Source organism: Aquila chrysaetos, chromosome 19, assembly GCF_900496995.4.
Source record: "Aquila chrysaetos chrysaetos chromosome 19, bAquChr1.4, whole genome shotgun sequence".
NCBI classification, from domain to species: Eukaryota; Metazoa; Chordata; class Aves; order Accipitriformes; family Accipitridae; genus Aquila; species Aquila chrysaetos.
Window position 1 is genome coordinate 5,103,067 of NC_044022.1, and position 26,413 is coordinate 5,129,479.

The 26,413-nt window shown below is 39.8% G+C and overlaps 1 protein-coding gene across 2 annotated transcripts in view; it reads left to right on the plus strand.

Moving 5' to 3' along the window:
* Positions 1 to 26,413, plus strand: part of FLT1 (fms related receptor tyrosine kinase 1) — a 116,196-nt gene that overhangs the window by 13,449 nt on the left and 76,334 nt on the right. For both annotated transcript variants that reach the window (XM_030042843.2, XM_030042844.2), the window contains exons 2-10: positions 2,426 to 2,522; positions 2,819 to 3,039; positions 12,276 to 12,400; positions 18,413 to 18,575; positions 18,664 to 18,800; positions 20,338 to 20,512; positions 22,471 to 22,588; positions 24,571 to 24,740; positions 25,150 to 25,309. In XM_030042843.2, coding sequence (XP_029898703.1) covers positions 2,426 to 2,522; positions 2,819 to 3,039; positions 12,276 to 12,400; positions 18,413 to 18,575; positions 18,664 to 18,800; positions 20,338 to 20,512; positions 22,471 to 22,588; positions 24,571 to 24,740; positions 25,150 to 25,309 — 1,366 coding nt within the window. The remainder of the gene's footprint in view (positions 1 to 2,425; positions 2,523 to 2,818; positions 3,040 to 12,275; positions 12,401 to 18,412; positions 18,576 to 18,663; positions 18,801 to 20,337; positions 20,513 to 22,470; positions 22,589 to 24,570; positions 24,741 to 25,149; positions 25,310 to 26,413) is intronic.

Genomic DNA, 26,413 nt, shown 5'->3' on the forward strand with positions numbered 1-26,413 from the left:
TCTTTGGGAGACCCAGTGTTTCAGAGGTGAGATCCGTAAATGGTGGGTGAGAAAAATGTATGTTTGCAATATATCACATAACAAATTGCTTCTTCAAAGATTTCCTGCATATTTTGTCTCCCCTCTTAACAGCTGGCAGCATATATTCATTTCTCGTTAGAAGTATGATTGTCTAGACAAATTGCAGAGGAAGTCTGTGTATTTGTATGGTATCACCATTCAAATTTCTAGTAATATTTGTGGTGCAGTTCAGAGGACCTCTTTATTCTGAAAACTTCTTACGCCCTTGCTTGAAGCCTGTTCAAGTGAGCTATAATTTAGTTTACGTCTATGTTTAAGTGTACCCTTTAAATCTTGTTTTGAATAGGGATGGATGATAGTATACACAGGAAAACTATTTGAGCCACAACTTAAATAAGATATACAGGGCTAAAAAGAAAAATGCAGATAAATGTAACTAACCTAGATGCCAAAGGTTAGTTAAAAGTTAGTTAACTCCTACAGTGTACATTTCCTGTATTGCTAAGGAAGGGAACAGGTCTCTGAAGACCTCTAGCAAACAGTTTTGCCGACCTAATCAGCTCTTTGCTTCTTTTCATGGATTGTGCTAGGTAGTCCCAGATGGTGATTTAGACCTCTTGTCTCTACCAATATTACAGGGAATCAGTAGGAAATACAAATGGAGCACAGCCGGCTCTTCAAAAAAAACCAACTCAAAAACCAGCAGATGAGGGCAGTGCCTCTTTACCTTTTGTATGAAACCCTTGTACTTTTAGCATCTCTTTCCATAAGCGGAGACTTGGCTTCTAGGCCTTTCTCGGACTGAAGGAGTTCAAGTCCACATCACAGAACAAAGTTTTGATATTCAGCCTCTAATCTGAGGCTACATCTGCTGCTGGGTGAAAGCTGCTGAATTTGGAGCAGCCATTGACTTTGGAGGGTTTATACAGCTGAAATTTAGTTGCCAATCTCAGCCGGAGTTGGTGTCCAAAAGTTCCTTCTATAGTCAACAAAAGAGGGAGGCCTTTCCAGTGCGTGATCCATAGCAGCCAAATAAGGTTCACGTATTTCTACTATGTTTGGTGCATACAGCTGTTCATATTTGGCTGTGGCAGGGACCTCCTGGAAGGGCTTAAAATAGCTAAACTGAAACTCTGTTTGACTGAGTTCTAGTGGAAAATCTGCATTACCCTTGTTTACATGATGCTGCTTCCCTCGTATGTTGACAAATACTTTCTCTTGGAGTAAAGTGATCTGAGCTACTCTCTGCTCCTCTCTCCCAACACTGAAATCTTCACACATTGCACTAGGGTCCAGATTCAGACTTAAAACTGGTTTTCAACTTCAATTGTTTCAAAATATTTTCTTGTTATGTTCCTAGCTTCTGGAACACTTCGCTGTCAGTGTGAGGGCGATGGGATGGATCGAAGACTGTTTCTTCCCTAAGGCATGAGTTTCTGTCTGCTTGCCATGAAAGCTTTTGTGGCAATAGCTATTATGGGGCAAAGATAAAACATTTTGCCTTTTGAGCACTTGCTGGCTTGATGAGAGGGAAGGTCTGGTGTTCCTCTAGTCTTCTGACCATGGGTTTTTTTCATGGAATTCCTAAAAATTGCCTTCACATGGCCTGTGAGAAGCCTGCCTGGATGTTTTCAAGTGTCCTAAGCCACCTCGTGTTATACTGATGCCCTGGGTTTCACCCATACCAGAATGGTCTGGCCATGACTGGGGCCATGTTGGCATACTTGCCTTCTCAAAAAGCAGCAAATCTGGTCTGGAGGTGCCTTGATCTTGTTCTCCAAATTTATTGTAGAGCTGTCCAGTTACCTTTTGACACCACTTCACTGGAAGGAAGCCTGCAGCTGGTGAGGGACCGTAGGTAACAGTGCTGTGACCTCCAGTCAGGAAGGGAAGATCCTCAATCCCCTTTCACTCCTTCCAGAGCAGTTCCAGCTTTGCAGCAAGTTGTTTGAGTGAGAGTTCGGTATCTTAGAGGTCAATACGTGGCTCTTGCCGTGGAAGAGGCTGACTTTTGCCCTTCCCATTGAAGGGGCTGCCATGGTGGTGTTTCCTAAGGAAATGCAGCCAGTGGCGCTTGAGGGCACGCTTCCTTGGTTAGATGTGTAGCCGCAAGGTCCTGAACTTTCTTCATGGTATGCTCAGTGAACAATTTGAGAGCAAAGTGTTTGACCGAAACTTGCATAGCTTGCTTTCTACTTTCTTTCCTGAGTAGTTCTCATGGAAGATTGTGTGAGTCCTGAGTCAGGACAGCGGGATTTTGCTCAGAGGAAGAGAGCATGTATGGGTGGGGGGGCAACCCATTTTCTTTGCTTTCCCCTTCCAGTATAACATCATAAATGTGAGTGGACTGGGAACAGGATGATTTGTCATTGTTAATGGTTTTTTTTTTTCTTTGTTTTTCTAGGACCTAGTTCAGGATCAAAATTAAAAGTTCCTGAGCTGAGTATAAATGGCACACAGCACGTTGTTCAAGCAGGCCAGACTTTAAATCTCACCTGCAGGTAACCAGCTGAGTTGGATTCTGATAATTTGGCTGGGAGTTCATACACCTGACACCTTCTTTTTTTTGTAACTGAAATTAGAAAAAAATGAAACCTTATGTTGTGGGGAAAGGTGGGGAATGAACTTCAATGGCAATTGTTTAATAGTTCTTTGTTGTTTCTGTTGTTGTTTTTGGAAAACAAGATAAAAGAGAACCCCAGAAATAGCCTGATATAATAAAAAGAAAGCTTGGGAACTGGAGCTATATAATTGCAGCCCAGCATAATTGTTTCTGCTTCCTTATCTGTATTTGCAGGGGGGAAATGGTTCATTCATGGTCTTTGCCTGAAACTCTAAGTAAGGATAGCAAAAGGCTGAAAGTAATTAAATATGCCTGTGGAAGGAATGGGAAGCAGTCCTGCAGCAGTCTGACCTTGAGCAGAACTCAAGCAAGTGACACTGGAAACTATAGCTGCAAATACCCAACAAGTCCAGCGAAAAAGAAGAAGGAATCTACAGTCTATGTATTTATTAACGGTAAGATTACGTTTTTTAACACTTCTTGGTACTTGCACTTCAATACAGCAAAATGGACAAATAAGGCAGTTCAGGGTTTTGAATGGTATTTTCAGCCTTGCAAAATGTCATGATAATTTACCAATTAATGTATAAAATCTGCTTTCTCAGAGCTTGCAAATACAGATGCTAGAGTTTTATCTGTTAGGAAGAAAAATGAAGAAAGGAAAAGACCCAATCCAACCAGTTTACTGGAGTAAATAGAACTCCACATGGAAGTAGACTAGAAGTGAATCTGTGAAATGTGTATCAGAGAAATCATACCTTACAGAATCAGATGATGACTGATGAAAATCATATAACTGGTACAACATCCACTTTAACCTGTCTGTGTAAGATTCTAGGTTTCTAGGCAGCTGAAGGATGCCAAAGCTGTCTATCCAGATCACTGAATTATCTCATGCTGTAGAAAATTAATATTTGCTTACTAAGTCACATTCCAAAATGTACTCTGTAGTCCACGTTACACAGATTGTAAAAATCTAGAATAAATGGAATCAAACTAAACACAGAATTGTGTTCAGCAAACAAGTATCATGTAATGTATGGGAAATGCTGGAATTAGGTCAGTTAGGCTATAACAGAAATTTCTTTCTGATCCTGTTTTCTTCCAGGATATTAATCAGACACTTCCGAGAACAGTTGAATGCAATAGACACAATAATAAAAGAAAAAATTATAAACACGTTAGGGATTTAGTTTAATTTTATATTTTAGTTTTTCTTCATTTTTACAGAATAAAATTGATAGATTACTGCAAGATATCAGGATTCACAGATTTTGAAAGCCCATATTACAGAGAATGTGCAACTGGAAGTTCTCCAAATTATGTGTCTGCTGCTTCTAACGAGTTCACATCAGAGTGAATTAGCCTTTGTTTTCATTTTGTGACACAAAGAGTGGGACTGGTGCTGTGAAAAAGCAGAATGAAGTGGACCTCTCACTACAGTGATAGGAAATAAGATAGCTCCCCCCATTATTGTGTGTTGCTTCATTGAGAATTATTGAATAATTCATGCTATTCATCCTGCTTTCCTTCATCCGAAATATACCGCAGTGTTTTTCTCACCCAACTATTTCCATATAATTCACTGGATATCCAACTACAGATGCATCCATAGAAGCATAACCAAAGTAGGTTATTCATTTAGTGACCAACATTTCCCGCTGCCTAGGAAAACTTACACTTTTCTCGGATGACTTTTGCAAGTTTCCCATCATGGGACCTTCTTGAACCTCCCACCTTGGATGTCATCTCTGTCTGAGATCTACCCACGATCCTCTCCATTCACCACATGAGAAGAGCAAGGATGGTTGTGTCTCTGACTGAGAACCTCTCTGTTAAACCCACTTTATGATATAAGAGATTCCTTTACGTTCTCTTGATCCCTTTCCTGTTTGAAGTGTTAATTTTTCTGGATCCTGAATTTTTACAAATGGAAGACATAACCAGTCTTTCTAACTCTTGACTGCTTCCCGAATTGTATGTAGCTTGGTTGCATCTGAAAGAGATCCTCAATTAGATCTATGTGAACCAAGGTTATCTGCCTAATTTGCATGGTGATGGAAGAGAAACATATCATTGGAGAAACAGGTTTTTTTGGACAGTTGTCTCCCCGCCCCCAATCAGTTAAGTAAGACCGCCCGGGTGTTCTCCTCCTACCTTAGTTGCCAAAAACCAGTAAAATATTTAAGGGACAAACCTGTATTAAGCGTAGACCTCTTTGGCATCTTAATTTTCTGAATTTGACAATCCTTTTGCTTGAAAACCAATTTCTTAACACTTAAGTGTTGATTGTGTCCTACTAAGCACGTATGAGAGTTAGGGCAAACCCCTGATGATGAGGGAGGCTGCAAGGTAACTGCTCATTTAATGCCTATTGAAAGTGTCACTCTGTCCTAAGGTGGGGAAAGGTATACTAGTCCTCCAAAAATTTACAATTTCAGGAAGAATTGTTGAGTAAGTTGAAAAGAAACAAGATACCAAGTACCCAAACTTACCCTTTCTGATCAGTGTAGTGTTAGCATTTGGAAAGGAAATACTTAAGGAATCTCTTAATGTAAGTCATTGTTCCTGTGAACATGCATGAAATTCAATTATCTGGCGCAAGTGGAGGTGAGATGGGAGTGACAAAATCCTCTGTCAAGACTACATTTCTTGAGTTTAGTTTTATTTTAAATGACTTTGTGGGTGCTTAGGAAATAAACATTTGTAAAATTTGGGTCCCTCCTAGTTTTGTATTGTTTCCTGTGGCAGGACGTTGTGTCAGTCCATTTCCCATATTAGCTCCATGTGGATCACCGAGGTGCCTGTTTCCCATGTCTTAGCATGCTGCAGATGAGAACAAATAGTTGCTATTTACAAACACAGAATCCGAATCAGGAAAGTTGATATTGTTTGTACAGGAAGTCATCACTTATTGTTTTAAAAATGTTATTCATTTCCGTAATTAGAGTGATACTGAATATGAACTGGATTTAAAAAAAAAAAAACCAAACAATAAACCCAGTAAGTCCTTTGGGTCGGTAAGGAGTGTATGCTATGGCAGAAGATGAGCTTCTATAGACAAAACCAAGATGCAGGACGATGAGAAGGAGAATGCAGGTCCCAGTGCCCCAGGATGACTTGAAACGTTCCTGAAGAAGCCCTGTGTTTGGGTGATGGAGAACGGGCAGGCTGGTGACTTCTCTTGCAGGAGCTACTCCTGACACCACCCTTCTTTCAGCTGGAGAGGTCACTACTGAGTTGCACGGGGGAGTGAGCGCGCAGTATGTGCTGCAGCAACTCTTGACCACACACAGCTCAGGAATTGAGACATCAAGTGAGGGAAATGAATTCTCTTAAGAGCCTTGGACTTTGCTCTAAGAAAACTGATGGCCTGACTTCCACCACAAGGCATGGGAAAAAATCTGAAATGAAGCAAAGCCTCTTTGCCAATTTCTCCACTATCTCGGACCCAAAACTGCTCAGATCTTTGTTTTGTTACACAACTGCAGCGTTTAGTGGTAGTAAAATGGAAAGATTTGTAATGAACACTCACTGCATATGTTGGAGTGAGGCATGGGGAATTTTCTGCTTGAAAAGAGATAATTATGGAATAAAGACATTCAAGAAACACCAAATTATCAGCAGGCTGTTTTGAAACCTCTGTAGATTTCCCTGGGGACAGTGCTAAAGTCTTTTATTTCTGCCTGCCTGGTATCTCCAAGACACTCTTTTCCAGTTGCTGGAGTTCATTTGCTTTCTTCAAAAATGTGCATTTCTCTTCATTCTCTCATCATCTCTTGCCTTCGATCAATTATTCCCATGGTGTGACAGAGGAAAAGCGTATAGGTTCAATTACATTGATATATCAAGGTTAGATTTTTGCAAGAATTTAAACAAACTTTGATTCAAGTTGAAGTGTTGCTACTTCCTGTGCTGAAGACAGCTTTCAGCTATTAATATATAAGAGTAATATCTTCTGCTGCAACAGAGAATTCTTCTCTAAGTGAAGTTGTACTAGGGTATTAGCTCATTTCTTAGTGAATGTTCTCCCTCTCCTCACACTCCTGCTGCGCAAGCCTTCTGACCACACACTTTTCCTTGCAAAATGAGACATGTACTGGTACTTCAATCAAGCACCGTTTAAAATATTCCATTTTAAAATCAGACCTCTAGGCTGAGTGAGTTGTCTATTCTCTTTCTGTGCTTAACAGAGAGAAGAAAGGACCTTCTGGTACGTGTTTCTCATCACTGACTTTACAAGGTGTCTGGAGAACAAGCTTAGAATAGATGTCTTGCTTTGAGATGATTTAAGTCAGGTGACAAAAATCAGAGCTGGCTAATTAGAGGTACAAGTCCTGAGAGTACTTGTACTCACCAATGCCTGGAATGTCAAACATGTCCACTAATTTTGGATATTTGGCCTGAGATGTGTCTCAGGTTGGACAGTCCAGAATGAAGGGCTTTAGCATTAGTGAATGGTTCAAAATGTAAGCCTTCCAAGTGCCAAAACATCTGGGGTTTTGAGTGCCTTTTCGAACTCTAGAGTTGTATTCTGCAAGTGCTGACCGTCTGGCATCTCCTTGGGAGGTCCACTTGTTGACAGATAGCTGGATCCAGCCCCAGAACTGACAGGGATTTAAGATTTAGCTTGGATGGATTGACTCCTGTAACCCTAAAGGTACTGTGTTGCAGAACAGGAAGGGTATCAAAAGAGTTCCCCTAAAGGGTCTCTTAAGATCAGAAGCATCAAAATCAAAATAATTCAACAGGTGAAAAAAGCAGTAAGACAAAACACCCTGAAAGCCAACAGAAAGGGAGATTTTCTTCTTCTTTTTCCTTTTTCTTCTTCTTATTCAGAAATAATGTACTGACAGAAGAACCTGCTGAGGCCTGGGAAACTCTTCCTCCCCTGTGCCTTTTTTCTGTCTTTGCTTTTGGCACAGTTTTAGTGTATGAGCGGTACGGTTTTGGCTTACACTGTCAGAGTCAAAAATATGATAGTGCTCCTGTTACGAAAAGGAAACTAGTTGAAATTAAACTATGCTACAGCTGTATCAAGTATGCGGACACATTTTTAGTGTCTAATGAGGTTCCTGTTACAAAACAGAGCCCTCTAGGACTTGCTGACGTCAATCACCTATAACTGCCATGCTTTTGTCATTGCGTGTATATGGACTTCACATCATAGTACACGGTGTTGAGCAGAGCACGTGTGGATGTCTTGGCAGCATCAAAGGCCATGCACTAAGCCCTCCGAGGTCCTTCTTCTTCACCAAAGTTTATAGCTCCTACTGAAACAGAAATAACATTTCCAAGATGAACCATCATGAGGGAGGGATACATCTGAAAAAGTGTTCCTAATGCCCAGTAGCATTTCTAGACATCGCTTTCTGGACATAGTAATTGCTCTAGGGTGGATTTCCTGGCTTATGTGGGTAAGAAAGTTTTTCCTTAAGAGTTTTAACTGTGTTTTTTATGTGTGTTATGGACCTACATTGATGATAGCATAGTATAACTAGCCCCAAAGGAAAACAAACCAACCCACCTAAAAATCACTGTACAATTATGCTAGCAATGCTTTGTGTCTGAATGTGCTCCAGATATAAAGTATTCCACGCCTTGTTCTTTTTATTTTTTTCCTGGACTTCTGTGATTATTAATTTATATCTCAAGCCTTCCTTCGAGGTTTAGAAATCGTTTGAATTTGAAGAGTATTATTTTACAGGCTAAGAGGCAAGAGTGGAAAAGCCCTTCTTGCACATAGGTGGTGTGCTTCCAGAAATACAAAATGGGATTTTTTTTTTTTAAGGAACATAGAAGCCTATATGTGAGCAGGTTGAATAGGTGTGTTTCCTAGGGCATGATTAATCTCATTGTAAAACAGATGTCTAAAACAGGTCAGATGACTCCCATGGTTTTCCCCGGTGACAACACTAACAGTTTGGCCACGTAGCTTGGTGAGAAATGTCTATATTTTAGATGTGTAAGTGGGATGAGAGCCACTCTTGGTGCACAAGGTTCTCCTGAAATTATTTCTAAGCAGCCCTACTAATTTAGCTGGGATAAATAAAGTTAGTTAGGGTGAATCCCTACAATGGAAAGGGGAATTTGGCAATTTGCCTATTAACTTTAATGAAGTTTGCATGTCTGTACTTTAGTGAAGACTTTGGTCCTCTTCACGTGCATGAGGGAAGAGAGTGGTATGTGAATGTGAGGAAACTCTTTTGGCTCTTTTAGCCTGAAAAAAATCTTAATGATGAGCCAAGTGTAAGTAGGTATTTTGGAAGAACTTCAGAAGACAAACTTTCAGAGATTTCAAGGAGCTCAGATTTTCCTGCAGAGACTTTTCTTCTTGCAAATGTATGTGTAAGTAGTCTGACTCACATAGCTCAGATTATTAAAAACAAACCAAACCCAAGAACAGTAGCTGAAGCTTGTGGAAATAAAGAACCTCTCCACCTTTTCTGATTTTGGCATTTCAGTGTTGGCTGATTTAGTTGTTTGTGCAAACCCCATAAATAGTCTAGACAGGTTACTGATACCAGACATAATATTGCTTGTGTTAAGCCTCCTATCAAGTTTGTATCTGGCTGCCAACCAGCTTAATAAAAAGCTGCTATTTATGTTCTTTAACAATATAGCAAGTGACCTTCATGGATTTTGTGATTTCATGAATGCTCTTTGTGGTTTCACATTGATTGTAACTGAGAGATATTGTAAGGAACACAGTCAAACCAGCACACAGTCATTAATTCCAGGCACAATTTAAAAATACACTAAACTGACTTTTAAAGTAACCTTTAGCATATGCAAATATTCTGGCTGTCCATCTTTCATTTTGCTACCCTTGCAGGCAGCTCTGAAGCAAAAAAAAAAAAAGCAAAAGCAAAAGCAACCAACCAACCAAACATTTTTTTTAAAAAAAGGTCAACCCTCTTAGATCTTCCATTCTAAATCCTGATGGACATGAATGTGTAACTTGGATGTGGTCTTCAAGATAGGTCAATCCATGATGTTCCTTTTATGTCTAGAGGTTTCTGAACATAAAAGCGAGTGAAGCTGGCCAGAAGACTGCTGGCAGGAGGTTAGGTCATCCCAGATGCGCTGCCAGCCAGCTGTTCAGGGAAGGATGGCATTTACCTCCCCTCAGGAAGGAATTGGGAGGAAATGTAGCAGGAGCCACTGGCAATACCTAGGACTATGATGGGAGGGAAAGAGGGGAAAAAAAAGACGCAAGAGTGCTATTATTTGGGGGACAGAAGGTTTCCACATTGTTGGCATACCCTGCCAATGTGGCATAACCTGCCCTGGTTCTGCTGTGGGTTCGGCTTTGCCTGATCCAGGCTGGTAGAGTCTGCACCAGATTCTGGTCTTGAGGCACCGAGAGTATCCCCTTATGGCCATTAAGACGGAAGGAGAATAAAATCAAAGGGAATCAGGAAAAGCCTCCACACTCATTATGAAAACAAAACTGTGCTAGGAAACATGATGCGTATTTCTTTTAATCAAAAGCAGGAAGACATTTGGAGCACTTGGGGCCATCAATTGCCCTCCGGCCCATGGCGGAAGTCCCCGGTGATGTCAATGGGAGCTCTGCACGCGAATAACAGGGGCATGGAGACGCCTTGGCGTACCACCGCAGGGATTCTCCCAAGAAAGGCTGTGACTGAGCTTTAAAGCCTACTGAGAGCAGCCAGGGCTTTTAGTTGACTTTTACAGAGCGCTTCATTGACTTCTCCAGGCTCGAATGTGCATTTCCATTGAAGAAGGAGGAAAAAAAAAAAGCCAATCGTGGTGTTTTGTGCTTGTTTCCTGTCCCTGCCTTCGGATGGGCAGGAATTCTGCGAGGTCTGAGCCGCACAGCCCCCACTGCCTCAGTATTGGCATCAGTCAGTGGTGACACTGTGTCTGCAGACAGCACCGGTAGTCCCCAGAACAGCTCTTCCTCACGCTTGTAATGATCTGGAGATTATGATACAGGAAACTACTTTGCAAAGCTTGCTGGTTTTGGGCAGGAGCTCTTAATTTTGTGACAAAGACAAACGAGTCTTTGGGGAGTAGTAAATCTGTTTGTCTGGTGATGTTAAGGGGTAGGTGACCTCTTCTGTGGCTGCAGCCCCTGAAACAAAAAAGGTTCTTTTCACCGTGCTACAAACAGGTTCATTCTTGGTCTTTCCTTGAATCGTACGGCAGAGGAAATGTCAACCTAACAAGTCCTTAGGGTATTTTTTATTACATACGCATCCCCTATTACTCATAAGTTCCTTTTGCGATTTCAGTGGACATTTAACACCTATTATTAAATAAAGCATTGCGGCTTTCATTTCAGAAAGTTTGTGTAACAGTTTCATTAAACCCCTTTAGGAAAACTTTTTCTGTATCCTGGGGTACACTTGAGATCCTCTACCTTAGGATTCTCCCCAGTATAAATTAGAGTAGACTTCGCTTCTCTTCCTGTTTGATATCTCAGACAAAAATATTATTTCATACAATAAGAAAAGGAGATCCTAAGGGCACGACAGCTTTATGACACTGGGAAGTGCAGATCATACTTTTGAAAGAGAAGCAAAAGTAATGTATTTGGAGAACTACTTGAGTGAACATAGGTCAACATGCAGAAGTCTGGGACCAGAACACTTGAATAAAGTATTACAATTTGAGGTTTTATAAAGGGTCAGTTCTTGCTAGCTTTACTCATTTCTTATCCAAGAAAGATTTCCATTGTTTTTTGTAAGGTTTTTGACTGATTGAAAATAATAGGATTTGCCTGAAAACACATTGGAGCTGTAGATAAGGGCAGAACTAAGATCTGAATGTTCCACTTTTTTAAGAGTTAAAACCCAAACCTTATGTGAATTTTGAGGTAGTCTATCTGCGATGTGAGTCAAACCGAACCTTCAGATCTGAACACCTGCAAAGAAGATTTGGAGCCAGAGCCTGTGGCTTGAGCCCCTCTTTGTTAAGTTGCCCAAACAATAGCAGCAGCAATGTTCCCTGTTCCCAGCGCAAGCTATTTATGACAATGCCCTTTGTTACAGGGATTGTTCAAGGGACGGTAAATTACTCTGCCAAGCTTTAGTTATTGAGTCAAAAGGAATTAATGTTTTCCTGGCATTTTCATTTACCTTGTCACTTAAAAAAGAGACATATAGGTATTGTGATAGTGGGAAGGAGGAGAATAATTAACTCTCGTTAGTTCATATTCTCAGAGTTGAAAATATGGCTGGATAATCACAGTAGATTCTTTCTCCTGGTGAAGTCAACGTGAGTTTTCCCCATCAGTTTCCTCGCAGAGAGCAGGAACGTGTCCTGTGTAGCAGTTTCCTGATAAGTGAAGTTCAGCTCACTTCCCATATAATTACTTCTCCTGGTGATAATAAAATAGAAATGCCCTGAAATAAAAAACATATATCTCAGCAGTAGAGATGATGCTGTAATGGGAGAAATGTACTTCAACTGTCCTGGATTTTAAAGGAGATACCAAAGTACTGCTATTGATATTGAGTGATAAACTTATTTTCAAATACTTAATAATATTTTGCTGAACTTGTCTAGATAAAAATAAACAGAAGATTGATTGGAGGACTTTGTCTAGTTTTCATCATGGACAGGGTTAGTCTGTTTTTTCAAGGCTGTATGCACCGTTACAATTTCCGCACACTGTCTTAAGATTTCAGATATTAACCTTTTCCTTTTTCTTCTCCTGCAGATACAGGCAATCCATTTGTGGAGATGCACAGTGATATACCTAAAATAATACACATGACTGTGGGAAGAGAAATGATCATTCCATGCAGAGTCACAGCACCAAACATTGCTGTTACTTTAAAAAAGGTACCTCAATCCAAGCATGCTCTGGAAGTGTTATTGTGGATGATGCTTCTTTTGTTTGTTTGTTTACAACTACTGTCATTCTTTTGAAATATTTCAACAATTTAGTATTTCTTAAACAAGGTTTCTGGGTGTCAGTGTGTTTAGAAATATTTCAACCCTGGAGGCTTCATCTCATATCTCACAGAAGGGCTTCATCAAGTCTCTTACACTGGCTGAGAATTTTCTGAAGAAAATGAAACTTTTCATACCATTTTATTAAATCTTCACTGACAAAGGTTTCTTAAGCCCAGGAAGGAATTTCTTGTTAGGAGAAGAGATTTCCTCCCACCTCTTCCCTTGTCCTTCCTCCCCTTTCCTCTTCTGTCCTCTGGAACAGCCGGTAAGTGCAGTCCCTGGAGATGTGCTGGGGCTGTACAAGGATCTCTCAAGCCTTTGCCCTACCTCACTCCCACCAGCGACTTTGCTGCTTTCTTTTACATGTGAGTGCACTTACCAGGCAAGGGATGGCTTCTCTTTGTAGGGAAACGTGCAGAGTTTGAGGCAGTGTGGCCAGTATTAGAAAACCTAGACATTTTTCATGTTTTGGGGAAACCATTTCTTTCCCAGGTGCCTTGAGAGTTACGTGGACAGGTAACTGACCTATATGTACGTAGTGAAGTACCTGGTATCAAGACAGGGAATGGTGCTCCTTTTTTTAAAGTTCCTTTGTTTGCCTTAAAAATTAGGTAGAAGTGCCAGTGATGTTTTGTTTCTAAATAAAGGGAGTTCTGTACATAGTGGCATAAATGCTCATCATTGTCACAAGGAAAAGAAACTTGTCTTTTTATAGAATAACATGCAATTGCCAAATCGTACCACTGTAAGATGCTTCTCTAGATCAATACAAGTCTTTGATTCCTCTTTGAATATAGACTTTTACACAAGCCACAGATTTGATCCTGTGTTTTAACTTGACCTGGAGGTTTACAAATTCTATCCAGTGCTGCTTTGCTAATAGAGATACAGATTTTGCCTCTTGGTTTCCACCTATTAAATCACATGAAAGAAAGCACAATGCAGAGACAAGAAAGTAATCTGACCTAGGATGTTACCATATGTGTGTGTATAAACACACACACACACACTTCTGCAAGAAGTGCACCAGGGGTGGATGATGCACAAGATTCTGTGGCTATAGAATCAAAAGTAAATGAGGTTTGGCTTTCAATAAGGTGGGTGTTGTAAAGTGGGAACTTATTTGGACACTGTAGTGTTGCATCTGAAATCTCAGCATATTAAATTCCTAACTGAGAAAATTCCTGTCAGGTTTCTCTCTTATTGAACAATATAAAAATAATTTTTTTCTCCTTATTTGGAGGAGATTGAGACATATCTACTCTCTTGTTTCATATCAACTTGCCTTTAGCTTGAGGTTGTGGTGTAAGGCACATCTTTACACCATCAAAACCAGATGTAATACTCTGGGAAGGAGAAAGAGGAGGTGGAGCCAAGTCTTGAAAGAAAGGATTGGTTGCTTACATGTTTTGCATTCCAGGAAAAATAAATGTGTTCCCTTATTAATCGCAGAATTTCCTGAAGCATGTAAGCTACAATGCATTACATCATATCTTACTTTATTATTATCTGTGCACCCATATATGAAGATTCCAGCAAGTTTTTGCTCACATAGCAATTAAGAGGTGTGGTAAATGCATTTCACAGCTGCAGGCATACTACTTCTGGAGAGCTGGCAAAAGCTATTCTGTTTTCCATTCAGCGATAAAGGAAGAAGTCAGTGTCCCCATAATGCAATCCCACGGAGCTGGAAAGAAAACCCCAGCATTAGAGTCATTAGGTTCTGCATTCCCTATTGCCGGGAAATAAAAATATGAAATACTTTTTGGTAATCTCTCTCTTCCGGAAGGACTTGTTACAGATGCATGAGCACTGCCTCCAGCATTTTGTTCCTGTGGAGTGCTACTTCTTAGTTTTAATGGACCGATGTGGGAAAGGTTTATTATCCATCTTCAACACTACAAATTATTTTTTTACTAAAACTGGATCTTTACCTTAGTCAACCCTTTTGAGATACTGTGTTGCTCTTAACTTCCAGGCTGAACATCTGTGCAAATTGTATTCTATAGCATGGCAATCATATACAACATAGGAGGAGTCTTAAAAATCAAGCAGCTAGTAAAACAGGGCTTGGGAAATGGGGATGGAGCTTTTCATTCCTATTTCAAATTCAGGCTTCAGGTCCTGTTATAACCTATATCTGCAACAGCCGTTGGCTCTTTCTCTTCCTCATCATATGAAGACCTGTGGAATCAATCAGTAGATTTGATCTAATGCTTAATAGACAGATATCTAGAGCCTCTGAATCTATCATTCCTATCAATATGATTCTGGAAGCCTCGTTCAAGATCATTAAAATAAGATAAACCTTATTGCAAGTAAGGCGTGCACTTCTCTTGCCTCTTCATTTACTCTTATCTTGCTAAATAGAGAAAGCATCACCTTTTGGTACAATGGTTTGATCCCTCTGTTTATTCTCCTTTTGGATTCTCTGTCATAAAGTCAACAATGACATTCATGGGAATAGAGGTAAACAAGCTTCAGCATAAGGAATAAAGAGAGGACAAAAACCCAAGGATGTTGAGAGTCACACATGTGGACAGTCTGAATTCTTAATAATGTCAGTTCATCCTTCCCAAGTTGATGGAAGGGGAAACGTGAAAGAAAAGACAAGCATTCAAAAGTCTAACGTACATTTTTACTATACTTTCAGCTACGTCTTTCCAATACAATCTGCCTTTGGAGATGTGGGGAACCATAGCTTGACTATATACTCTTGACCATACGTATTGCCCCAAACCTTGTGGTAGTACTGTGTTAATGCCACCAGGTACCAAAAAGGCTCAGTGGTTGGTGCTGAGCAAAGAAGGAGGCACAGCCTATACCAAAAGAAACTGAAGTCTAGTTTGAAACAAAGTACAAAGAAGGTAAAAGGCCAAGACTGCCTGGGAGCCACAGCAATGTGGTTCATGCAGATAAGTATGTAGACAATAAATTCAATGTTTACCGCAGCCATCGCAACAAACTGAATCTTTGAATGCTTCTATTTGCTGGTACCCATCTGTAACCTATCATTTTGGCTGGATTTATCCTCTGCTGCTTCAGTGGAAATCTCACTGTTCCAGCACTGTGTTTCTTCATAGGTTTTCTACTTCTCTCAGTGATGACCAATTGGCCAAGTTTTTTTACAAGACCCTGAACTACACTGGCCCTGCTCTGCATGGGGGATGGACATCTAGACGTCCCTTCCAACCTAAATTATTGTGTGATTCTGGGATTCTCTGTCCTGTACCATCCATGCAGTGATCATCATGGCGATGATCCGTGTCTCTAGGTGGTGGCCTGGAAGCTGGTTTAGGGCAGAGCAAAGCAACTGTGTTTCTCTGAGAATGGGAAGCAGGTCATCTGAACTGGTGGGGCTGGCAGAGGAGAATGGCGTGGAGGAGAGCTGGGTAAGAAACTGAAGCAAGGAGAGAGGGTAGAGCTGTGAAAAGCTGTGAGGGTGAGCACCCAGCCACTGCCCTTGTTCTCTTCTGAGACAAAATCCTGGTATTTCTACCCTCTGAAAGGGACTTGTTGCAGTATTTTGTTTCCCCACCCCCTCCCAAAAGACTTAGCCACAGACCGGCTGTGTCACAGTGGTCTTTTGCTAGTCATAGACTTCAGTTTTCTAAAGTTTTCCTTACAGTAACTTAAAAGTGTCGAGTTATGCTTTCATATGTGACTGCATGCGACTTCTTGGTCTCGAAGCTGCAAAAATTTACACTGAAAAGTGTAGCTCTAGCTGTTTTTGAGGAGTGTCAGATAAGTAAACTGTGCAGGCAAAGACTTGCCTCCCGGGCAGGTGAGCCTGTTGGCTATACAGACAACTCACAACATTAGGTGTTGCAAAACAGGATCGTATTTATGAGCACTTTATTTCCAAGACCCAGACACTTCCTGGGTCTTTTGGTTACTTTCCCATTCCTGGAGTAAGGCTAATACAAATTCAGTTATCCATCAATTAACTAATTAATGTGAAGGGAATGCATTCCCTGGGAAATGTCAATCTAGGGAGGCTCTGAGGCTCTGACTTGACTCTTTCTTCATGGTATATATGAAAACCTGTAGAGGAATATGCGCAGAAACAGTTTGGCTTCTACCAACGCAGCAAGAGGATAAATCCAGTTGAAGCCCTTGAAAGCATAACTATGAACTAGTTAAACCAAAGCTTGAATATTTGTTTTATTTAAACAGGAATGGCAACAGAGCTCTTAGAGTCCAAGATATTGTTGAATGGTAGCCAGCAGGCTGTAATGTAATGGGCTTTACTTGTGTGTGTAACACACACTTCCCCTGTGATTTGCATGCTTATTATAGCGTCTTATCAGTTGTTGTAAAGATAAGGAATTCTACCACAGCATTTTCTGTTCTCTAATTATTGTTCATTTGATTCATCATGCATTTCTGTTGGAGGAAATGGCATGAGATGAGTGGAGGTGATCTCAAGGGTAGCTTTAGGCGTGCGCTGAGCATGCAGCGTCGAGGATGCCGGGTTTTGGAAAGCAGCTGTACCACGCAGGAAAGTGCCGGGCAGCCACATTTCCCCCAGCCTCTGGCAGCCACCCATGTTGGCTTTGGCCATAGGAAGGAGAGGGCTGGCCAGCGTACAAACCCTCCGCTCAAATAAAGGGGAAGAAAGAGATGAAGGGGCCATAGTGAGAGGTGATGGGCTGCAAGGTGCTTAGTTGTCCCAGAGGTCTTTGCTTAGGGCATTAATTCACTCAAACTCTGCTATGTGCCATTTTTTAAAATATATTATTTTTACCATAAAAGCAGGCTTTATAAAAGTAAAGTCACATCCAGGCTTTGTACTCATGGCTGATATCTGTGTTGTCCAAATGGTGGCATTTATTCCGTTGATATGGCATAACAACAAAACCGTGATGTGAAAAAAAGAGGTCTTGTCTGAACTTCAATGCCTATGTCATGCTTTGCCTTTTCAGGGTTTTCTTGATACCTTATTAAAATGGGGCTTAAAACTCAAAGGCTCCTAATGTAAAATATAATTTGTACTTCTGACAAAGTGAACACATGATCACACATGGTAATATTTTAGTCTGTATTAGATTTCAGGTCTCAAGTTTAAAAACACCAGATGGCTTTATACTAATTACTTGTTGGGCCCTCAGCCTCTGAGGGACTTACAGATGCTAAATTTTTAAAATGTACTGAATACTTTTTCTGTGGAAATGTGATATATTTAGTGTTTCAAGGCATCCTTTCAAAATCTCTACTCAATATCACTTTTGTCATTTAGTATGATCAGTAGTTCTCAATAAAAATGCCCAAGGAAGATTCGTGGCTTTAAAATTTTCACTTCATGTCATATGTAACGACTTAGAGACATGTACTCTGTGACCTGTCAGCTTTGGAACAAGCATTCATGTCCTTAACTTTTTTTTTTAAAAACAGTCCAGTCCTTTAGACAACATAAACGTGAGAAACATCAGATTGAATCCTGGCAGGAATTTGTTAAAGCCACAAAATGATGGCAAATTAAGTCCATTTGTCACCTCCATTGAAAAACGTGTATTTGTGTCTCAGTGGTAAAACCAGGATACTTAATTGCAAAGGTTCGCCAAGATGAGCACTTTAGCTGCCAACCAGGAGCCAACAGAATAGCAGCCCAAGTGCTGAGGCTAATGATAGTGTCAATCTATTGTGTCATAAATTACATCCTGTTATAAATAATGAAATCTTGGAAACAAATAAAACATTCACATTCTTCACCCAGATTTTTCCTCTATTTTGTGATGAAAATGTGACTTGAAAAATCTGCATAATTAAATGTCATCCTTTCTAATTTGATTGGCATTTTTTTAGGGTGTTTTCTCCCATTCCTTTTTATTAGGCTGCTTTGATTAGAGAGTGGCATGAGGATGAGTTGTTTTTATGATGCGTGTTTGACACTTCCAGATTCCACGCGAAACCCTAATTCCTGATGGCAAGACAATAATCTGGGACAGCATGAAAGGCTTCAGAATACCTAAGGCAACCTACAAATTCATAGGGCTCCTGAGCTGCGAGACAACCGTCGGTGGACACAAGTATAGCACAAAGTACCTAACGCACCGAGAAAGTAAGTAGTGTTCTCCACTCCCCGTCTTTTCATTAAGCACTCTGCCCTGGTGACATTATTCACTTTTCTTTCTCTTCGTCACGTGCAGCCAACACAATTTTTGATGTTCAGTTAAGCACCCCGCGTCTTGTCAAGTTGCTGAAAGGAGACAGCCTGGCAATTAACTGCACCGTCACCGCAGCCTGGAACACCAGAGTGCAGATGACGTGGACTTATCCTGGAGAGGTGAGTGCTGTGGTTGAAATGAAGAAACTGGGGGTTTCCCATAGGTCACTCTGCATCTAGCAACCCGGGAGGAGTTCCGCCTCGAAATGCTCGCTGTGGTTTGCATTCCATCGTTTTGACCCTTGCTGACATGTCTTTGAAGGCTTCTTTTTTTCTTTCTGGTACTTAATTGAAGAAGTAAACATGTTTACACAATGTACTCTGGTTATATTGCATAATCGCAAGCAAACGCTAGAATTGTTTCATCCCTGGGAGCTTCCTTTTGACCTGCAGAAATGGTAGAAATTTATCACCCAGTCCCAGGCAGGGGCTCACTCTTGTGACAAGAAAGTTTTCAGCGAGGCTGTCTTTCTCAACACATCCATTTAAAAGACTGGCAGACAGTCAGGCACCCGACTCGAGCATGTTTAGAAAAGGTATTTTTATTTAGCTAGCAAAAATCTCATTTGTTAAGTGTCACATGAACAATCCTCTTGTTTTGACAACTACAGGAACGATCTTGAATGTGCTTCACCTCCCCTCACATTGGGGGCATCCTCATAAATATTTGTCGCTCACAGAATAACTGCCAGGGAGTCCGTGTAAAGCTGATAAGAAATTTGACATTATTTTAAGGTTTACAACTCCCATTCCTTTCATGTCAATTTGATTTATGCTGGTGATTCAAGTCAAGCTCATTTATTATGTCACTCATTGTGCCTAATCACAAGCTGAAATTATGATTACATTATATAGGGAAGATTAATGCAATTGTTTCTTGCATACTGTAACCATTTTCCCTGGCATTTTTTCACCTCAGAAATAAACAACTTAGCAACAAGAAATGCTCCAAATATATTATATTGCTCACTGCTGCCTTACCAAGCCCTAGCCAGGCACCACACTTGTGAAATTCGGCTTTGTTTTCATTTGGATGGCAACTGAAGGGTGCTCAGTGTTTATAAGACACCAACAATGTCCTGGGTTAAATAAACTTTGAGGCCAAAGGCTGAGGGGGAGTTGCAGGAAATAACTCCTCAGACTCACATTATCTTCAGTTCCACCCTGTTATTCCCTTGCCAAATCTAGTCTCTTTTCCATCTATAGCGTTTCCAGAATTCTCCCCCTCTTGTGTTGATGTCCTTTTCTTCTATATGTCCGCTGTCTATGGACACTGAATCCAGGCACCAAACCATGTGCTGCTTTTCGTATCGTGGCTTCGGGGATTTTTACAGGCAATGCTGGACAAGGCGCAACGGGGATCTGGGCATGTTGGTACGGCAGGCCATATAGAAGGGATGATCTTTGTCTGGAAAGAACTAGTTTGGATGCTACTACAACTTTGGTGAAGATAATAATGAATTGCCATGTAATGTTACTTAAAATTTTTATTGTTGACCCTCTGGAAATGTTAGGCATCTTTTGCATGTCTGTGCTGCACAGAGGGATATGGATTTTTTTTTTTTTAGGTATGGTGGCAGTACCTTAAAATAAAAATCTTAATAAGCATGAAAATTGGTTTGATTAAGCTCTTTCTTGTTCATTTTTGCTTTTATAGGCAAGGAAGAGAGGTTCTGTAATGCAGCGTATTGACCAGAAGAATACAGAAGCCAATATTTTTTACAGTATCCTCGTTGTTGACAAAGTGCGTGATATTGATAAAGGCCAGTATACCTGCCATGTGAAGAGCGGGCCATCAATCAAAGCTGTTAACACGACAGTCATTGTTTATGGTAAGAAGTGTTACAGATTTGTACAATACCGAATGCTCATGTACCAACTTCAGTCATACGATAGCTTTACATCTTGACACAAAATGGAAGTGAATTTATAGCACGTTTGTCATGGCCAGAAAAAGGAGAGAGACCAGAGAGAATATGTACCTTTTGCTCCATGACTGTTTTGTACTGTTGGCGGTAGACATGTTAATATTCAGTTTGATCACTCTTGTCTGCAAAACACTGTGACGACCCTGTCCTCAGTAGTTCTGGCAGAAGCAATCAGTTAAGCTATATTTTGCAAAAAAAAAAAAAAAGTACAAGCTGAACTTAAATAGAAGAATCCCACTTCCTCTTCTGTGGTACTTATGCATTATTTTCTATGAAAAATGAAGAATAAATAGGTATACTAGCTCGACATGGAGCAGGTAGCTGCTAGACCATTCAAAAAAATTAAACAAGCACAAGATACTGCAACTCATTAGTATGCTTTTACAGTGGGAGCTCATTTAAAATGAGCTCCCCATGGTCTGCCTGGACCTTCTGTGAATTCTGGAAATTTCTGGTGTTATTTCAATTTTATGTGAACTAGGACTTTTGTGTGTTGGGCCTCTATGAAAAGCTACCTTCTTTGTGCCATCCTATTACAATTAGGGCTACCCAGGATCTTTGGAGCATCATCGGTATTAAAGACCAAGTGGTTGGTGGGTGTCCTCTACGACAGATGACTCTTGGTCAGAATATTGATTTGTTCTGTGCTTTCAGTGGTCTACCTTTTCTTTCTCATCTGGATGTGTGGACTAAGTACCCCATATTGGTATTCTTAGAGAGTATTTAAGTCCATTTTCTCTATTTAAGCCTTGTACTAAGTCACTGGGAGCACAGGATGAATCATGATATCCACTTATTATATTCATAAACAGATAAGCTGAAGCTGTCAGAAACTAAGTTTTAGATTAAAATTAAAGTCAGAGAAGCTGGAACTGTTGAAGATAGCCGTTAAACTCTTATTCATATAAGCAGCCCTATCTATGAGATACCCATATTAGAAAGAGCCCGTGTGAATAAGGGTTTGCAGAATCAGGGTTGTATCTTTATAACTTGATTTGTGTAATCAAACTACTGGTTTGCCATGTGCATGTTATTTTCAATGTACGTGGCAAGTGTGATTAAATATTGCACTTGTTTAATAGATACCCAACATCCTTATGCAGCCCATAATGTGAGTAAATATTGCACCATAGGTACTATCAAAAGGACACTCAAACAATTTTTCATGTTTTGAATGTTTTATTTTGCGCAAGTGCAGTTTGAGGGAAAAAAAAAAAAAGAAAGAGATTTTCCAATGTGTTGTATGAATATTGTGTTTTATTGCCTGTGGTAAAACCCATCAACTTGCCAAAGAGTTTGAAATATGGGGCAGTACAACTGGAAAAGAGCAAATTCCGGCAGGTTGAGATTGTTCCAATGAAGTGATAAAGACTTGTTTGTTTCATGAAACAGCTGTTTACCAATGATGCAGAAAGTTTCTGCCTTTTCCTTTGCTGTTTCTCTGAAGGTCCCTTAAATCCTCTCTGGCAGAATATTTTCTTTTGGAACGTTTGTTGATTCTTGGCCTTTAGGAGTGGAAGGGTCATCTGATCATCTAGTTCAGCTTCCCATGTACCAAAAACCACCTTATCTCTTGTGCCTTTTTTTCTGACTGAAGAACAATGTGAATTTGGCTAGAGTGTATCTTCTCCAGGCAGATTCATGGCCTGGGAACTGTATCTCAGTTTCTTGTATATTTGTGGTATTCTTCTCTATATATTTTATACATCTCTAGGATGTTAGTCTTTATTCTTGCTGTTGCCATGTAAGAACACCAAAATTATTGAAGATAATTTGTATTTGGATTCCTGTTCTCTTTAGTAGAACAAATCTTTTTGCAGGCTGAAAATCAGTAATACAGTACACTTTTTTTTTTTTTAAAGATAAAATGTTCATTAATTTGAAACGTCGAAGAAAAACTGCGCTGGAGGCTGTAGCTGGGAGAAAATCCTATCGTTTGTCAATGAAAGTGAAAGCATTTCCCTCTCCAGAGGTTATATGGTAGGACAACAGTTACTTCCACATATACATACTGGACGTCTTCTTAGGTGAAAAATAATATATTGGTAAAATATTCAGATAATACCCCTTGAACGGCAACAAACCGGAGACAATACAGTTGTGGAGTTTTACTGGAAGTTTCAGGGTTGTCCTGGGTTTTAACAATTTATGGGAACATTATCTCCATTTTGCAGGTGCAAAAAAGAAGATCTGGAAATTTTAAAGCCCAGATCCTCAAATATGTTAGATATGTCTTCTATTGAAACCAATGGACACTCTACAGCTAAATGTCTCTACCGACCTCCACTGAAGTGTTGCATCCAAGTTCACTCAGAACTAGACATGAGACCTGAATTTGCTTTTCAGACAGTAGGAGAAAGAAAAGAAGGTTTTCATTAAAATAGCTGACTGAGTTGAGTCATACAGACATGAGCTATTAAAAAAACAATGGAAGTTGGTTTTATTATATGGTAATCTGCAGGTTGTAGATCTACTTTAGTGACTGGAGCATTCACTTTGGCTCACACATGCTGTGCTAAAGTTTTTCATATTAACCCAAAACACTTTTATATAAAACAATGTTATCTCTTCAAGATCTCAAGGGTTTTTTTGTTTAAATCATTTTAAACACCAGTAGCTCTTGCTCAATTCATTGCACTTTAACAAAGGGTCTATGACAAGGCTGATTAAGAAAACAAACCATATATACAAGAACAGTGAGAGTTCATGTTACTCACAGCCAAAAATTACTTTTGCTCCAAACGTTTTGTTTTTCAAAACCCTTACATTTATAGCTCCACATGGAAAATTAAGGGGTGAAAGCGGAGCTGATGCTAGCCATTTATACAGTGTTTTCTGTTTCTTTAATGGTTGGCCTTGCTGACTACACATACAGATCCAAAACTTCTAAAATACAAAAAAATCCATTAAACCAAGAAATTTTATTTATTTATTTATCTAGTTAGTTAGTTAGTTATCACTGTGAGGTTGGTCAAATGCTGGAACAAATAGTCCAGAGAGGCTGTGGAGTCTCCATCCTTGGAGATATTCAAAACCAGACTGAAAATGGTCTTGGGCAAGCTTCTGAGCTTGCTTTGAACAGGGAGTTGGACTAGGCAATCTCCAGAGGCTTTTTCAGCCTCAACTATTCTGTGGTTCTTAAAAAATACAGGTACGGTGAAATGCCCAAATCCATAGTCCTTAGACCCAATTTTTAGTGCCCCTCTAATAACAGTAATAGTTGTCTGTAAATACTTGCTAAAACCTGTGAATCATTTTAATCAAGCCCATCATCATAGTGAAACTCTTTTGCACTCTTCTACTAGAATCTTGTCAACCTTCATACAGCAACCTACCAAAATGTGCTTTACGCTGTATTTTAGACTTTGAAGAAAAATGTTGTGCTTCTTCAGGAATCTGTGTGTGAGCAACAGTTAGTACTTTCTATGTTGATTTTCTGTTATCTTTAAAAACATTCACATGATAGCAGGATATCTGATTCTTAAGCGCTTATCTAATCTACTTACTCTTCCTCTTCCTAAAATCACAGCTGTGCTGAGGCTACTGTAATACTTTGTCCCGGGATGTATTCTGAGGTCATAAAGAAATGGTCAGTGCTGGATGATGCAACCTTTATTTCTGTGAATGACTTGGCCAAAACGGTTGCCTTCTAGACTAAATGGTGGCACAAGCATGGAAAACTGGGATCTTTAGAGACAAAGTTGCAATTTTCAGCAACTCTCCAATACTATAGAGCCCTGTCAGATCCTTATAAATTTTGATATATAGAATGGTATTCTCCAAAGTGCTTTATAAGTATCAGCAATCTTATTTGTAAGGGAAGGATAAGCCTCTGGTAAACAGAATCTCGGACTGTAAATTCAATTATTGGCCAAAGATTGAGAAATGTGAAATGAAATAATGCAGGCAGTTTAAGCAACATCATTTTTCAAAATTTTGATTTCTGGAATTCTTTTAAACAGGTTAAAAGATGGGCTACCTGCTGCTGAAAAGTGTGCCCGGTACATGGTTAAAGACTATTCGTTAATCATCAAGGATGTTGCTGAGGAAGATGCTGGAAACTACACTATAATATTGAGCATACGACAGTGGAACTTGTCTAAGAATCTTACAGTCACTCTTACAGTAAATGGTAGGTTTACAGCATGTTCCCACACTTCTCCTGAACATGTAAATGCTAAATTTTCATTGAGCTAGATTTTCGTTGATCTTGCCCAGTTTGGGTCACTGTGGGTTTTCTTACTGACTTTCATGGACCCAAATCCAAGCCCCATATGCATGGTGACAGGCCCATCTTGGAATCAGAAGACGGACACTGTTTTTCATTAGAAGGGTTTCTGTCTTCCATGGTCACATACTTGTTCCTGATGACTTAAATGTTTTACTAACCGCTCATCTGACTTGACTTAGGCCTGCTGTTTTTCTTTGTTTTCCTGGAGATTTTTCTTATTACTCACCCTGCAGGAATGTAGTATTTTCATGATCATGATACATTGGAAATGAGCTGGTTTTAATTGCTTTCCAATTTTTACCCTTTACAGTGAAACCCCAGATATATGAAAATGCCGTATCATCATTCCCTGATCCCAATCTGTATTTACTGAGCAGCAAACAAGTGCTGACATGCACCGTGTATGGTATTCCTCAGCCTAAAATTACATGGATGTGGTATCCCTGTAGAAAAAAACATTTTAAAACAAGGTAGGACAGCTTCCTTACTTCTATTTAGCATGTCTTCCCTTACTATTACATTTAAATATTTACTTTTTTACAAGAATAAAGCATGCCATGACCATTGCTTAGTTAGTAGATTTTGTACACTTTTAATCAATGTATTTTTTAGTCAACATGTAGGCACAGCGCAATTTTTTCTGCATCATTATTTGAAAATGGAGGGCAGAGTTGTTACTTTGTATTGCTACTTAGATTTATTTACAGTTCACCACTATTATGCATGCAATGTCCAGGGATGATAATTGGTTTTTAATTTTTATGAGGGAAGCCTTGCAGACAATGTCTTGCAAAGTTCACATGCTTTCTCATGGAGGAGGTTTCCATGCTTTCCCCCTTGCTTTCCTCCACTCACAGTGATTCCCCTGTGTGGCTTCTTTTGAAATTCAGCGGAAATAATCTTAAAGACTTTTTCCATTATGAAGGTCAAAACTCTCTTATGATATGTTGACTCATAGATTCAGTTCAGCAAACCAAATGTGTCCACCGTACAAGCTTACTTGATGCTGATGTGGCACTTAACTAATCCTCTTTTATATTTAAGCTTTCTTTTGAACTCTGTTTCTTACGATCACAAGTTTGTGTGTTGACTCATTTATCCAAAGCTCTTCCTGCATCATGAAATCTGACACAATCTTAATGATTAACACTCAACCTCCACAATGGCATTAGCGTTAAGCTACTATTGGAGGGTTCAACCATGGAAGGTATTTGGATCACGGCACAATGAAGATATTTAAAAACCTAACAAAAGTTTAGGAACCAACACTTTCTCAGTTTCAGTTGAAGATAATCACTTCACATAGGATTTAACTTCTTTAACGCTTTCATAGAATTGGGTTTTAGTGCCAGTCCAGCCAAACATTTAAGCACATGCTTAACTGCAGGGATACAAGACTCCTCATTCAATTAAATAGGACAAACATCTTATTTCAAATTAAGGGTGCTTGTAAGTGCTTTGTGATCAGTGAGAGAGTGGTCAGCACTTCCTAGAAGCACACAGTTTTTCCAGTTATGCCTTGCCTTGGGATTATGCTAATGGGTGCCTTTCTGTGCCTTTCTCACCAAGAGGTG